This window comes from Eriocheir sinensis, chromosome 64 (assembly GCF_024679095.1).
Source record: "Eriocheir sinensis breed Jianghai 21 chromosome 64, ASM2467909v1, whole genome shotgun sequence".
NCBI classification, from domain to species: domain Eukaryota; kingdom Metazoa; phylum Arthropoda; class Malacostraca; order Decapoda; family Varunidae; genus Eriocheir; species Eriocheir sinensis.
In genome coordinates this window covers 5398464-5411599 of record NC_066572.1, presented here as the reverse complement: position 1 = coordinate 5411599, position 13136 = coordinate 5398464, and the positions used below count along the sequence as shown (strand labels likewise).

Sequence of the window (13136 nt, the reverse complement as noted above, 5' to 3'; positions counted from 1 at the left end):
TTTATCTCGATTGAATAAAAAAAAGGATTTCTAAGGCATTTCTAAGCATTGTTATATAGTTTTACATACACATAAATCACAAATTAAATATGGACTAATAATTTAACACTGGTTGGTTGTGGGTTAATGGCTCGGGTAGGTCGCTCGCCCTTAACCCTATCCTCGCTAAGCACTTGCAACGAGACTATCCCCCCAGGCACACTCGGGGGAAGGGGATCTCTTTTAATTGCTGTATCTCAAAAACTATTCATCACAGCTACAAAACAAAAACACCATTGGAAAGAGGAGGCCAAAATCTATAAGATTCGGTTATGTAAGCCTCTCCTGCAAATGTACAGGCATGTTCAGGGGGTGTTTTTTGCTGTGAGTGTGACTGGTGCTCGGAGGGAGCTTTCAGCACCACCAGCAAGTGACGCTAGTGCTCGCTCTTTTAACCTCTGTATCTCAAAAACTATTCATCACAGTTAGAAAAACAAAAACACCATTGGAAAGAGGAGGCCAAGCTCTATACGATTCAGTAATGTAAGCCTCTCCTGTGAAAGTACAGGCACGTTCCGGGGGTGTTGCCTGTGAAGACAAACATTTATACGTGTGCGACGGTCAGCCGTAAGGCAACTACTGAGTAGATCTCTTGGTGATGGGGTGCTGGCAGGGCAGTATTGCCAACTGCAAAATTTACAACTATTTGGTCAAAATATCAGTCATGTGATAGGTGAAGCTATGCAAAAATGTAGCTATATTGGTCAACAACATCCACCAGTTGCTCATCCATTGATTTTGCGTGCTTTTTTTGCGCTAGGCTGATATGATTTTCCACCAAATTTCATAGAAAACCCACTGAATTGGCAATGCTGTGGGGTGAGAAATGGTGTTGGAACACACTCATACGCGGGAAATTTGAGTGCGACTGGAGCTCGCAGCGAGCGTTTAGCAACAAAAGGGTTAATGGTTCGCTTTGCCTCGTGCATGAGCGAGCGCTGGACGAGACATGCATGCACACATGCACCGTGTGGCATGGGTAAACGGCCTTCATGGCTCGCTTTGCCTGGTGACTGCTGGGCGAGGCATACACTGTGTTGAGTAAACGGCAGGGGTAGCTCGCTCGCCCTTAATGGTTCACTTTGCCTCTTCAGTTGAGCGTTGGATGAGGCCCTCAGTCATGAATCGTGTGGCGGGCAAACAGCGGGGGTAACGCGCCAGCACCTAATGGCTTGCTTTGCCTCGTGAGCGCTGGACGAGGCACGCACCGTGTGGCGGGTAATCGGCGGGGGCAGCTCGCTCGCCCGCTTGTCGGTGCGTGTGAGACCTTAGTGTGGGTAAACAGTGCGGGTAGGTCGCTCGCTTGCAATGTTTGAGCTGAGCGCTACAGACTGCGTGTATGTGAGTTTTCACCCGTGTTCGGCGGGGGGTGTTGCAAATACCCCACCCGCGTATAAGCGAATCCGTGAATGGTGAGGCCGTGAATGGTGGGGGGCTTCTGTATATTAATTTGTGTGAATTAGAAAAAATCTCATTTCAATAAAAAATATATATTTTCTTATTTAAAAAAAAAAAAAAAAAATCACCAGACAGACCAAACGGTGAAGGACAGAAGAGAACGACTGAGCCCCAAGTTTGGCGAGGTAAAGGTCATCGTGCACCAAACACCTGAAAGGCTGCACAAGGTGTTACTTTACCCTTGACTTTCCAAGCCACTCCGACTCACTGCTCATAACTGAACACCCGTTTGGAAACTGCAAAGAAAAGCGTGTTTTGATTTCTCTGTGTCGGTGCCCATTTCCATCCCAGGAGTCAGTGCCGCCGGGACTTTCAGATCATCACAGTATCTTCTCCAGGCTCCTCAGACACTGCCAGTTTATCAGCCATCTTGAAAATAAGGATAATTTTTTGGTGGGCTGTGCAGTGGCTGCCCTGGCCAGGGTCACACCTAAGCTAGTGGAGCTGTAGCTGGCATGCCAGCCACACCACAGGGAGACTTGATGAAGGGGCTTACCACAAGTAAGTGTTTTTGGTAAATAGCAGGTCAGCACCATCTTGGCAGTGGGCATGAATAACCAGTAGCAAGAAAGGAAGGAGATAAAACAAGAATTTCAATTCAAGGAGACTTTTACAGATTTTACAGCCATTTATTGAGTAAATGTGATTGAAAGTTCCAGAACCAGGTTAGATAAGTTTATGGGCAGGGGCCACAGATGACAGGAATGGGTTGGAAATAGCCGGGTAATTGGAACAGACATTACAGCGATTCATTTAGTTAAAACATGGTTGAAAGTACCAGAACAAGATTGATAAATTGTGGATGTGGGCCACCGATGGCAGCGATTGGTTTGAAACAGCTTTCTTTGAATTAGGGGCTTCATTTAACATCTCCGTGGTGCAGTGGTTACTGTGCCTAACTATGAATCTGTGGGCCAGGGTTCAAATGGCAGGCACACAAGGCACCCAGCTGTTCATTCTCTCTTTCGGGCTGGTGGATAAATGGGTACCTGGGGAAACCTGGGGAAGGTAAACTGTAAACTTGTATGTCATGCTGACCCTGTGTCTTCTGTTTGTGTTCTCACCCACCTCAGGCTCAAGGGCCACTTGTACAGAGATGAGAACCGTGGCCATGCACAGCTGATGCTCCCAACTTTATTATCCTTAGCCTCCCACAGTCATGTTTTTGATCAGCCTTGTGACAGGCCCAGTAAGAATAAGATGAAGCGTGTGTAAATATTTACCTCAGTGTACCCTGGCAGGGACATCCAGGCAGCCATCCAGAAGAGGGTCTCCCAAGTCACCGAACTTCAGGAGGAGATCAAGGACCAAGAACAGAGTAATCTGCAATTAACTCAGCAGCTCACAGCCTCAGAAACCAAGCTGCAACACATCCACCAGGCGTGGGACCTCAAGCAGGACAGCCTCAACAAAGAGATCAAGGAGCAGAAACAGTAAGCCTTTATGAAGTTTTCAGTATACAAACAATTTTCCTTTTGCATCTATTTCTCTGACACTGTCCCCTCACACAGCCACCCCTGAATGGAGCGCCGTGGCAGAAGAGGCTCCTCCAGGCTTCCTCGTCTTGGCAGGCCCTCTCACCGCACATACCTTTTGCCAACCAACCAACTCACTCTCTCTCTCTCTCTCTCTCTCTCTCTCTCTCTCTCAACTTTTCTATTGCCATGTCTATCTCCTCTACACTTCCCCTTGTAGGTATGATGTGGTTGTTCCACTTGAATCTTTACTTCCATACTGGTCACTTCTCTTTCCTCATGAATTGAGATGCCTTTTCCTTACCTCCTTTGTCTCTTCAATCCCTTTAACACGTCCGCTGCGATTGGCACGGATTTGGCTTTCACTGGTAGCCTGGTAACCCATACTCCCAGGTCTTTCCCTGCCTCTGTGGTGGATAGTGGAGTGTTTCCCATGTGGTATCGGTGTGCTGGATATCCCCTCCCAAGGTGCAGGAATACATTCTTCTATATTAAATTGTAGCAGCCACTCTTTGTTCCATTTCTGTATCCTGGTGATGTCTTCTGGCAGGAAGTCCACAGTCAAGGGGTTGAGAAGTGCTCCGTTGCTCCCCTTGCTGTACAAGTATCAGTTGTTCCTCTCACAACTTTTTCCAGAGGAGCATTTTGTCCTCCAGATAGGTTTCACCTTCCTGCCAAAAGCAAAGAGCGATGAAGAATTGCACCATTTTATTCCTCGTCATGGCCCGGTGATCCCGTTATTCACTCATGTCTGTGTAAGGTGTAGCAAGTGTTAAGAAAGAACATAAGATTGTCATTTAAGCAATAGTTATGAGGGGTTGTTCCTACCTACACTCAGAATACTGCACTTCCCTACATTGAACTCCATCTGCCATTTATTCGCCCAGTCATACAATCTGTTTAGTTCACCCTGGAGAATACTAGCGTCCTGATCCGACTCAATTACTCTACCGATCCTGGTATCATCTGCAAACTTACTGACATATTTCTCACGATGGCCCGCTGATCATACTGAGGCACCACGGATGTCGGGTGTCCAGCACCCACTCACTGTTGCATAAGGTGAGGCAAGTCTTTTCTCTGCAGGGTTCTCGAGGACCTGGAGCGCAACCAGACGGAGCAGGACATTGTGTGCAAGGAAGTGAGTGATGACGTGGCTGACCTGGACGGGCAGATCAGACAGTCCATGGAGGAGATCCGGAACACCAACATCATGATAAAGAACAACTACAAGCTTATCCTCGATGCTGTATGTACCATTTTACTTATTAATACATTAACTCAAATTCCACTGGTCAGGAAATTCATTGTCGTGCTTTATGCAAACAAGGAATGGAGGCGTAAGGGACAGAGTCAACTTTGCTCTAGTTTGCACTGGGAAAGTCAAGATACACACCACAGGATGAACAAGAAATATAATGCAAGGGAAAAGTGACCTAGTATGTGGTGTAAGGGACAGAGTCAACTTTGCTCTAGTTTGCACTGGGAAAGTCAAGATACACACCACAGGATGAACAAGAAATATAATGCAAGGGAAAAGTGACCTAGTATGTGGTGTGCCAAGGATGAGTTTTCCTTCGCAACTTGTATCTTGTTCTGCCTGAGATGTGTAGCCTTGCCTCTCCTCGTGCAGACTAGATAGAACTGTCTTTGTCCTCCCAGCGCCTCAGTGATAATGTGTAGCCTACCTTTTCTCATACAAACTAGGAAAAATTGGCTCTGTCCTTCAAGCGCCTCAGTGATACCCCCCAAGACAGAAACATAGCCTGCCTCTCCTTGTGCAAACTAGATAGAACTGTCTTTGTCCCCCTAATGCTGCAGCTGTAACCCCCAAGACAGAAACATAGCCTGCCTCTCCTTGTGCAGACTAGATAGAACTGTCTTTGTCCCCCTAATGCTGCAGCTGTAACCCCCAAGACAGAAACATAGCCTGCCTCTCCTTGTGCAGACTAGATAGAACTGGCTTTGTCCCCCTAATGCTGCAGCTGTAACCCCCCAGACAGACACATAGCCTGACTGTCCTGGGTCAGACGACATAGAGCTGGCTTTGTCCCCCTAATGCTGCAGCTGTAACCCCCAAGACAGAAACATAGCCTGCCTCTCCTTGTGCAGACTAGATAGAACTGTCTTTGTCCCCCTAATGCTGCAGCTGTAACCCCCAAGACAGAAACATAGCCTGTCTTTCCTTGTTCAAACTACATACAATTGGCTTTGTCCCTCTAATGCCACAGCTATAATCCCCCAATATAGAAACGTAGCCTGCCTTTCCTTGTTCAAACTACATATAATTGGTTTTGTCCCCCTAATGCCACAGCTGTAATCATCCAAGACAAAAACATAGCCTGCCTTTCCTTGTTCAAACTACATATAATTGGTTTTGTCCCCCTAATGCCACAGCTGTAATCATCCAAGACAAAAACATAGCCTGCCTTTCCTTGTTCAAACTACATATAATTGGTTTTGTCCCCCTAATGCCACAGCTATAATCCCCCAAGACAGAAACATAGCCTGCCTTTCCTTGTTCAAACTACATATAATTGGTTTTGTCCCCCTAATGCCACAGCTATAATCCCATAAGACAGGCATCTGAAACTTTAAAAAGTGTTGATCTCTGCGTGGGTGCCTGGAACATCCTGATCCCTCTGGAGGATCAGCGACTGCCTCATTTGTCAGCTTGAGTATATCATTTTTTACAGCAACGGAAGGAGCTCAAGGAAGGGCAAAAGTTAAAACTGGAACCAAAAAAAAATAGACGAGGCTAGATGATGATCCAACGCAGGAAAACAGAACAAGAACCCAGAAGAGACGTCAATTTTGGGTGGAACTTGGGTGGAACACAACTCGGGAGGCTGAGAGTGAACATAGTGGGGCTCTGAGATGAGGAGACCTGGTGAGGGAGAGATCAGTAGTGGGCCACAGCGATGGTGCCTGTCTCAAGAGAGTAGCTGTGGCCATTTCTCGCTGACTGCAGTCCTCTGTTGTTGGGGATTATGAGTGTGTGATGCTGGTGATGTTGAAGCACTCCCTGGCCTTCATATCTCTTATTGCAGTGTACACCCCTACTGAGATGTGTGGACTTTAGGAGAAAGAGATGTTCTACGCCAAGCTTGACTCTGTAGTTGACCAGTGCCCCCGACACAACACACTCATTGTCGTGCGTGACTTTAATGCAGTTACTGGCACAGAGAGAGATGGCTGTGTGATATGTGTTGGTCCCCACGGCTCTTGTGCCAGAAACATCAACATTTCACTCCTTCTGAGCTTTGCAAAACCCAGAAGGCTGAGGATTACTGGTTCCTGAGATGCGAGCCTTGCCGCTGGTCTTGGAGCAGCAATACTAGTGGTGTGGCAAAGGAGATTGATCACATCCTTGCTAGTACTTGTTAGAGGATCCTCCAGAAATGTAGGGTTTTACACTGCTGAGTTCATTACAGTTGACCACAGACTTCTTGTTACAAAATTGAGGATATGCTTCAGGTCCATGAAATTCTTGAGATGCAACTCTCTGCAGCCTTATCTTGAGAAGCTCAGGGACCAGGTGTGTGCTCAGGGGTATGCAGTGGCAGTCTCAAATTGGTTTGAAGTGGGTACTCTGAGAGATCCTGGAGGTTGTGGGATACCTTTAAATGTGAAACTCAGAGTTGCCGAGGGTGCATTGGAGAGCATCCAAGGACTAGGAGTGGCATTGCCTTGAGTGTATAGAGGAGAGTCATGCTGCCAAGTTGGCCAGGGACTTGAGAGCAGTACAGGAGAACTGGAACCCTTCTGAGGAGAGGTATGTCAGAGGTCTTGCTAAGGATCCGTAATGAACACCACTGAGTGCCGGGAATCGAACCCGAGCCTTCCTAGCAGAAGCCAGGCAGCATCCCAAATAGGCCAATGATCTATTCAGTGTGTTATTGCAGTTTCTCTAATCTTGCTAAGGATGTTGAGGGTTGTCAAAATGCAGACGACCTTAGACCTGCCTCTCCAGCTCTGAAGAACCTCTGCTCCTAATTCACATCTCAGATGAGTACTGTCTGAGCAGCTGATGGGCAGATAACATCAGATGCAGATGTGTACCGGGCTCATTGGGCCGAGTACTTTTGGCAGTCGTACACAGCAGAGTACCCAAGTGTACAGGTCCTCTGGCTGGGTTGCAGATGGCCACTGCTGATCCACCAATAGACAAAACGCCAGCCTCTCCTGCAAAAGTGAGAGAGGCTGTGAAAAGTTGAAGGGTGTAAGGGCAGCTGGGATCTGCAACATCAGCGCAGAGAAGTTGAAAGTTGGGGGTGAAGCCATGAGCCATGGGTTGCATGTGGTGCTGTGTGCTGTGTGGGCAGTCCAGTGCCATTCCTCTTGACTGACAAAGGGGGTTGGTTGTCCCTATCTGGAAAGGGGACCAACAGGACTGCAACAATCACCGTGGTTTGGTGTGCCGGGTAAGGTGCTCGCTCATCTGCTGCAGATGCGAATTCGATCTCATCTGCTCAAGTTTGAGAGACCTGAGCAATCCAGGTTCATGCCAAGCAAGTCAACTTTTGAGTGGATCACAACACTTTGCGTCATTGTGGAACACTGATGTGAATTTTGACGGGGTGCTTGCAGCCCATATCTGTCTCGAGAAATCTTTTGAGCCAGTACATTGTGAGGCACTCTGGGACACGTACGGATGCATGGGATTCCTACATGGATTACTGACCTGATGACTGGCCTTTACCCTGGGACTGAGAGTGCTGTGATGTGTGTGGGGGAGATGTCTCTGGCTTCTTCCCTGTTATTCCAGGAGTGAGGCAGGGCTGTATCCTTGCTCCATCACTTTTCAACACTTGCATTGACTGAGTATTAGGCCAAAGTTGTTGATCAAAATCATTGTAGAGCATCTGTAGGTGACATCAAGGTCACTGATCTTGTTTTTGCTGACGATCCTGCACTCCTTGCAGAGTTGCTGGAGGTCCTGGTGACGGCTCTCAAAGTGCTGCATGAGGAGGTGAAGCCTCTGGGACTGAAGGCCTCCTGGGCCAAGACCAAAGTTCAGCCATTTGGAGGCTTGCTGGGTGACACAGCTCAGTCTTTTTTTGCGTCCTATTGCACCATTAGGCTTTTTCAATGGTGGGGGCTGATGTTCGGCCCAGCCCGTTGTGGCGCAGGCAAATATTTATTGTGGTGCCATCTTGTTTTGGCTCATACTGTCCCCCGGAGCTCATCTTTGAGCCTTTCTTTGGAGAGGTAACCTAGAGTCTGGGTTGACAGGTGGTCTTCAGGGCAGCATGTGGGTAGTCTTAGGCCACTTGGCGGTGACTGAAAAATCCCAGCTGTGTGGCGGCCAGGATTCGAACCTGCGTCCCTCCTGGATCTCCCAGAGGCGGTGGCGGCACGCTAACCACTCAGCCACCGCCTCCCCATGCATGTGGTGAGGATGTTGAAGTCACCAAAAGGTTCACATGGCTTGGTATTGTAGTGCATAACAATGGTGGTTCTTACCAGGAAGTCACGCCACAGATTGGCCTGGCCCACGGTGTTCTGGGCTCCCTCAATGTGAGTGTTGATATGGTGGTGTTGATCCCTGTGCAGGCGGACAAAGATTGAATGTTTAAGTCGCTTGTGCTCCCTGTCTTACTGTATGGCCCTCATGGTGTTCTGGGCTCGCTCAATGTGAGTGTTGATATGGTGGTGTTGATACCTGTGCAGGCGGACAAACATTTGAATCTTTAAGTCACTTGTGCTCCCTGTCTTACTGTATGGCCCTCATGGTGTTCTGGGCTCCCTCAATGTGAGTGTTGACATGGTGGTGTTGATACCTGTGCAGGAGGACAAAGATTGAATCTTTAAGTCGCTTGTGCTCCCTGTCTTACTGTATGGCCCTGAGACTTGGAGACTGAATAGAGATTTGGAGAAGCATGTTGGTGCCTTTGGTACCAAGTGCCATCACAGGATTATGGGGCATTGCTGGAATGCTTTTTGTCAAACCAGCAACTAAGCGATGAAACTGAATCAAGGCCGTTACCAGCTTAGTCCATGAACGCCATCTCTGGCTACATGGCCACGTGGCATGCCTCCCGGATGTCATCCTGCTTAGTATTTTTTTAGCAGAAGAAAACCTTGAGAGGAGGTCACCAAGGGGACACCCAAGTAATTCATGGCTGGGTTGAGTTGATCGATCTGGAGGGGCATGACATGAGAAGTGAGGATGTGTGGAGGCTTCCGCCGGGGGTGGAGGCAACGCAGGAGTGAAGTGAAGTGATGTCTCCTGGCTTGTGCTCCTCATTAGTTAGTTATTGTGGAAATTCTTCCAGTTTGTATGTAGTATATTATTATTATTGCTGATTAACTGAGGTTCAATTATGAAGTAGGGAACAAGTGGTAATTCTATACCACAGTAGGATTAAGACTGCAGGGCAGAGGTTTTGAGCGTCTGTGAATCTTTGTTCTGATGTGGCACTCGTAACTTTGTGAATTGAACATCGCCGGCACTCTTCTTGAGACTAGACAGTGCCAAGAACACGCCTCCACACCTGTGTCCCCAACTTACTCATTCTCATACATTCAATCAATCAATCAGTGGGGGCATACGCTGGGGGGTGCATCGCCTCATCCACCCTACGAGTCCGAGGGTCCCTCCGGGCGAGTCTCCATGCCAACCCTCTTCCCATCCTGAGTACCTCCCGGCAGGATATATTGACTTGCTCAAGCCATAAACTCCATGGGTGTCCCTTGGCCTCCTCCACTCAGGATTGTCTCTCACAGAGACAACCTGATGAGCAGGATCAGCTTCAGGGTAACGTGCCACGTGCCCGTATAGCCGGAGTTGGCGTTGACGGACTATGCAGGTAATATATGTCCAATCAGTCTCACGGAGCAGTCAACGGTTCAACACAAAGTCATTCCAGCGATATCCCATGATTCTGCGTAGACAGTTATTACCAAAGGCATCAGTCCGCCTCTCCAAGTCTCCATTTAGTGTCCATGTCTCACGGCCACAGAGTAAGACAGGGAGCACGAGGGACTGGAAGATCCGGATCTTTGTCCTTCTGCACAGGTATTGACAACGCCACATACTCGTGTTGAGCGAGTCCATAACACCGTGGGCCAAGCCAATCCACCGTAAGACTTCATGGCGAGACTCACCGGTTATTTTAACTACACCACCAAGGTTAGTAATATTTTCCGAGATCTCAATGTCCTCGCCACATGCATGTACAGACTGTACTGTTCCATCCAGCAAGCCTCCAAACACCTGTACCTTGGTCTTAGCCCAGGAGACCTCAAGTCCCAAGGGCTTTGCCTTCTCGTGTAGTGCCTCGAGAGCCATCACCGAAACCTCCAGCGACTTTGCCAGGATTTTATTTATTTATATTTTTTTACATGTGGCCTATAGCGCTGGTGGGCTAATTCATATGGGCCTGATGGTTCGCCCGAGCCCGTCATGGCGCAGGCAATTGTTTATAGTGGCGCCATTATTATTGTCTCATGCTGCCCCCGGAGCTCATTCTTGATTTCACTTGCGCTGTACAGCTTCTTCTAGAGTCCGGGTTGATAGGTGGTCTTCAGGACAGCATGTGGGTAGTCTTAGGCCACTCGGTGGTGACTGAAAAATCCCAAGTGGTTAGTGCGGATTTGAACCCACATCATGGACAATGCACCAGACGTGAGGCCGGCACGCTAACCACTCAGCCACCGCCTCCCCATACTGGATACTGGGTTACTGGATCATAGTAAAAAACAAGGTCAGTGACCCTGGTATTGCCAGTGGATGCTCCGCAATGACTCTGGTCCACAGCTCTGCCCAGTACCCAGTCCATACTAGTGTTGAAAAGCGATGGGGCAAGGACAGCCCTGCCTCACTCCCTCATCCACGGGGAAGAAGCTGGACAAGCACCCCCTCCACACTTCACAGCATTCTCAGTCCCAGAATACAGCTCAGTCAGCAAACCAATAGTCTTTGCAGGAATCCCATGGAATCGCAGGAGATCCTAGGGTGCCTCGCGATGCACTGAGTTAAACGCCTTTTTGAGATCGACATAGGCTGCAAGCATCCCCTGTCGAACCTCACGTCGGCGCTCCACCAGTACGTGAAGCACTAGGATGCGGTCAGTTGCTGCCTTAACAGGCGTGAACCCAGAGTGTTCAGGTCTCTGCATCTTCAGCAGCTGGCTGCGAATTGGCATTAGTAATAGGTGGGCAAGCACCTTGCCTGGCACACTGAGCAGTGTAATACCACAGTAGTTGTTGCAGTCTTGGCGGTCCCCTTTCCCTTTCCAGATAGTCATTCCAGCGATAGCCCCTAAGAGTCCACTCTTCCAGTCAGGAGTAGTAGTGCCAGATAGCCATACAGCCGTCAAGACTGCATTCAACCCGTGGATCATGGCCTCACATCCAGCTTTGAGCAGCTCCTCAACAATGTTACAGGTGCCAGGTGCCTTTCCACCCCTCAACTTTGCCACAGCCTCTGACCTCGTCAAGAGAGAGTGGGCTTTCGTCAATGGGTGGATCGGCATCCGCCACCTGCAACCCAGTAGCTGGAAGCTGCCCAGTTGGAGGGTCTGCCATGTACAGCTGCTCAAAGTACTCAGCCCAACGAGCCCTCTGCCCTTCCACGTCCGACACGAGGCAGCCATCAGCTGTTTGGATAGCGCTTACCTGGGAGGGAGACTTGAAGCAGAGCTTCTTCAGGGCTCGGTAAGCAGGTTGGAAGTCATTCTCATTTAAGTGTTCCTTGACCTCCTCAGCAAGACCCCTGACATACCTCTCCTTGTCTCTCCTCAGGAGAGCTCTGGTCCTACGTGACAGAGCCCTGTCATGGTCCCGATTCCCAGCAAGTGTCTGGCAGCGCGTCTCTCCTCAATATTCTCCAGCATCTCCTCCGAGGCAAACCCACTCCTAGATCTCGGGCGCTTTCCAATACACTCCTTGGCAGCTCGAAGAGTCGCATTTGAAGGTATCCCACAGTTCTACAGGGTTCTCAAGGGAGCCGAGCACATTGAACTGTTTGAGACTGTCACTGCATAGTCTTGAGCACATGCCAAGTCTTTCAGCAGTCTAGAGCAGGGGAGAGACACTGAAAACTGAATGGCCGAAGCCGCCTTATAAAGCCGAAAAGTGCGCCATAGTGGACGCTGATTGGCCGGCTTAACAGCGCACGCTCATTGGCTCTCAGCACTGCAGAAATTTAAAAAGTTGTAAACCGGTCATGTGCCCACAGTCTGCACCGCGGGCCACAGAAACGATCCTGGAGCCCTTCGGCAGGCCGCACCTAATGTTGAATGATGTAAAGTCCCGCGGGCCGCACCAAGGGTGCTCGCGGGCCGCGGGTTGGGGACCTATGCTCTAAAGGTTAAAGGTTACCCCTGGCCTGGGTGTATGGGCTGGTGCCCCATCTGTACCACACAGCTGCTCCCAAAACAAGGGTGTGTTGGGATTTCTTAGCAGGTGAATATAGTCAGAAGTGGCAGCAAGTCACCTTGTATCAATGTCTGTTTCCTTACAGATGGAGGAAGGCAACGTTGAGCTGATGTCTGCCCTCACTGAGGCCACCAAGTGTGTGGAGGAGTTTAGGTCTGCAGAGTGACTCCAGTCCTCAGGCGGGCCAAGGCTTCAGAGGATACCAGGCTGAGGATCAATGGGGATTCAGTTCTTACTTCCGGACTTTATATTTTCTAAGGCTTATGGATTTACGCCTTTATATTTCCTAAGGCTTACGGTTATACTATAGTGTTACGTAGTGTTGTCGGGAGCATTTATTGGTGCAGCAGTTACTTGCATCCTGAGTGTTGCAGGGTGTGGCTGTTACTCTGCACTTGTGTACCCAGGCAGGTTTTTACACACCTTTTCAGGCACTTGTGTACCCAGGCAGGTTTTTACACACCTTTTCAGGCACTTGTGTACCCAGGCAGGTTTTTACACACCTTTTCAGGCACTTGTGTACCCAGGCAGGTTTTTACACACCTTTTCAGGCACTATTGTAACCAGTCAGGTTTTAACACACCTTTTCAGGCACTTGTGTACCCAGGCAGGTTTTTACACACCTTTTCAGGCACTCGTGTACCCAGGCAGGTTTTTACACACCTTTTCAGGCACTTGTGTACCCAGGCAGGTTTTTACACACCTTTTCAGGCAAGGTATTTTGCTTTCATATCTTCACCTTAGTTTCAGGATGTCATTTTCACCTTTTGTAGATTTTTT

General features: G+C 48.9%; 1 protein-coding gene across 1 annotated transcript in view; it reads left to right on the top strand.

Moving 5' to 3' along the window:
• The window catches only part of LOC126987331 (caldesmon-like), a 62959-nt gene extending 50060 nt beyond the window's left edge, over positions 1–12899 (top strand). The window contains exons 8-10 of the mRNA XM_050844301.1: positions 2739–2930; positions 4059–4221; positions 12442–12899. Of these exons, the coding sequence (XP_050700258.1) occupies positions 2739–2930; positions 4059–4221; positions 12442–12522 (436 nt within the window). The 3' untranslated portion in view covers positions 12523–12899. The remainder of the gene's footprint in view (positions 1–2738; positions 2931–4058; positions 4222–12441) is intronic.
• The last annotated feature ends 237 nt before the right edge of the window (positions 12900–13136 follow it).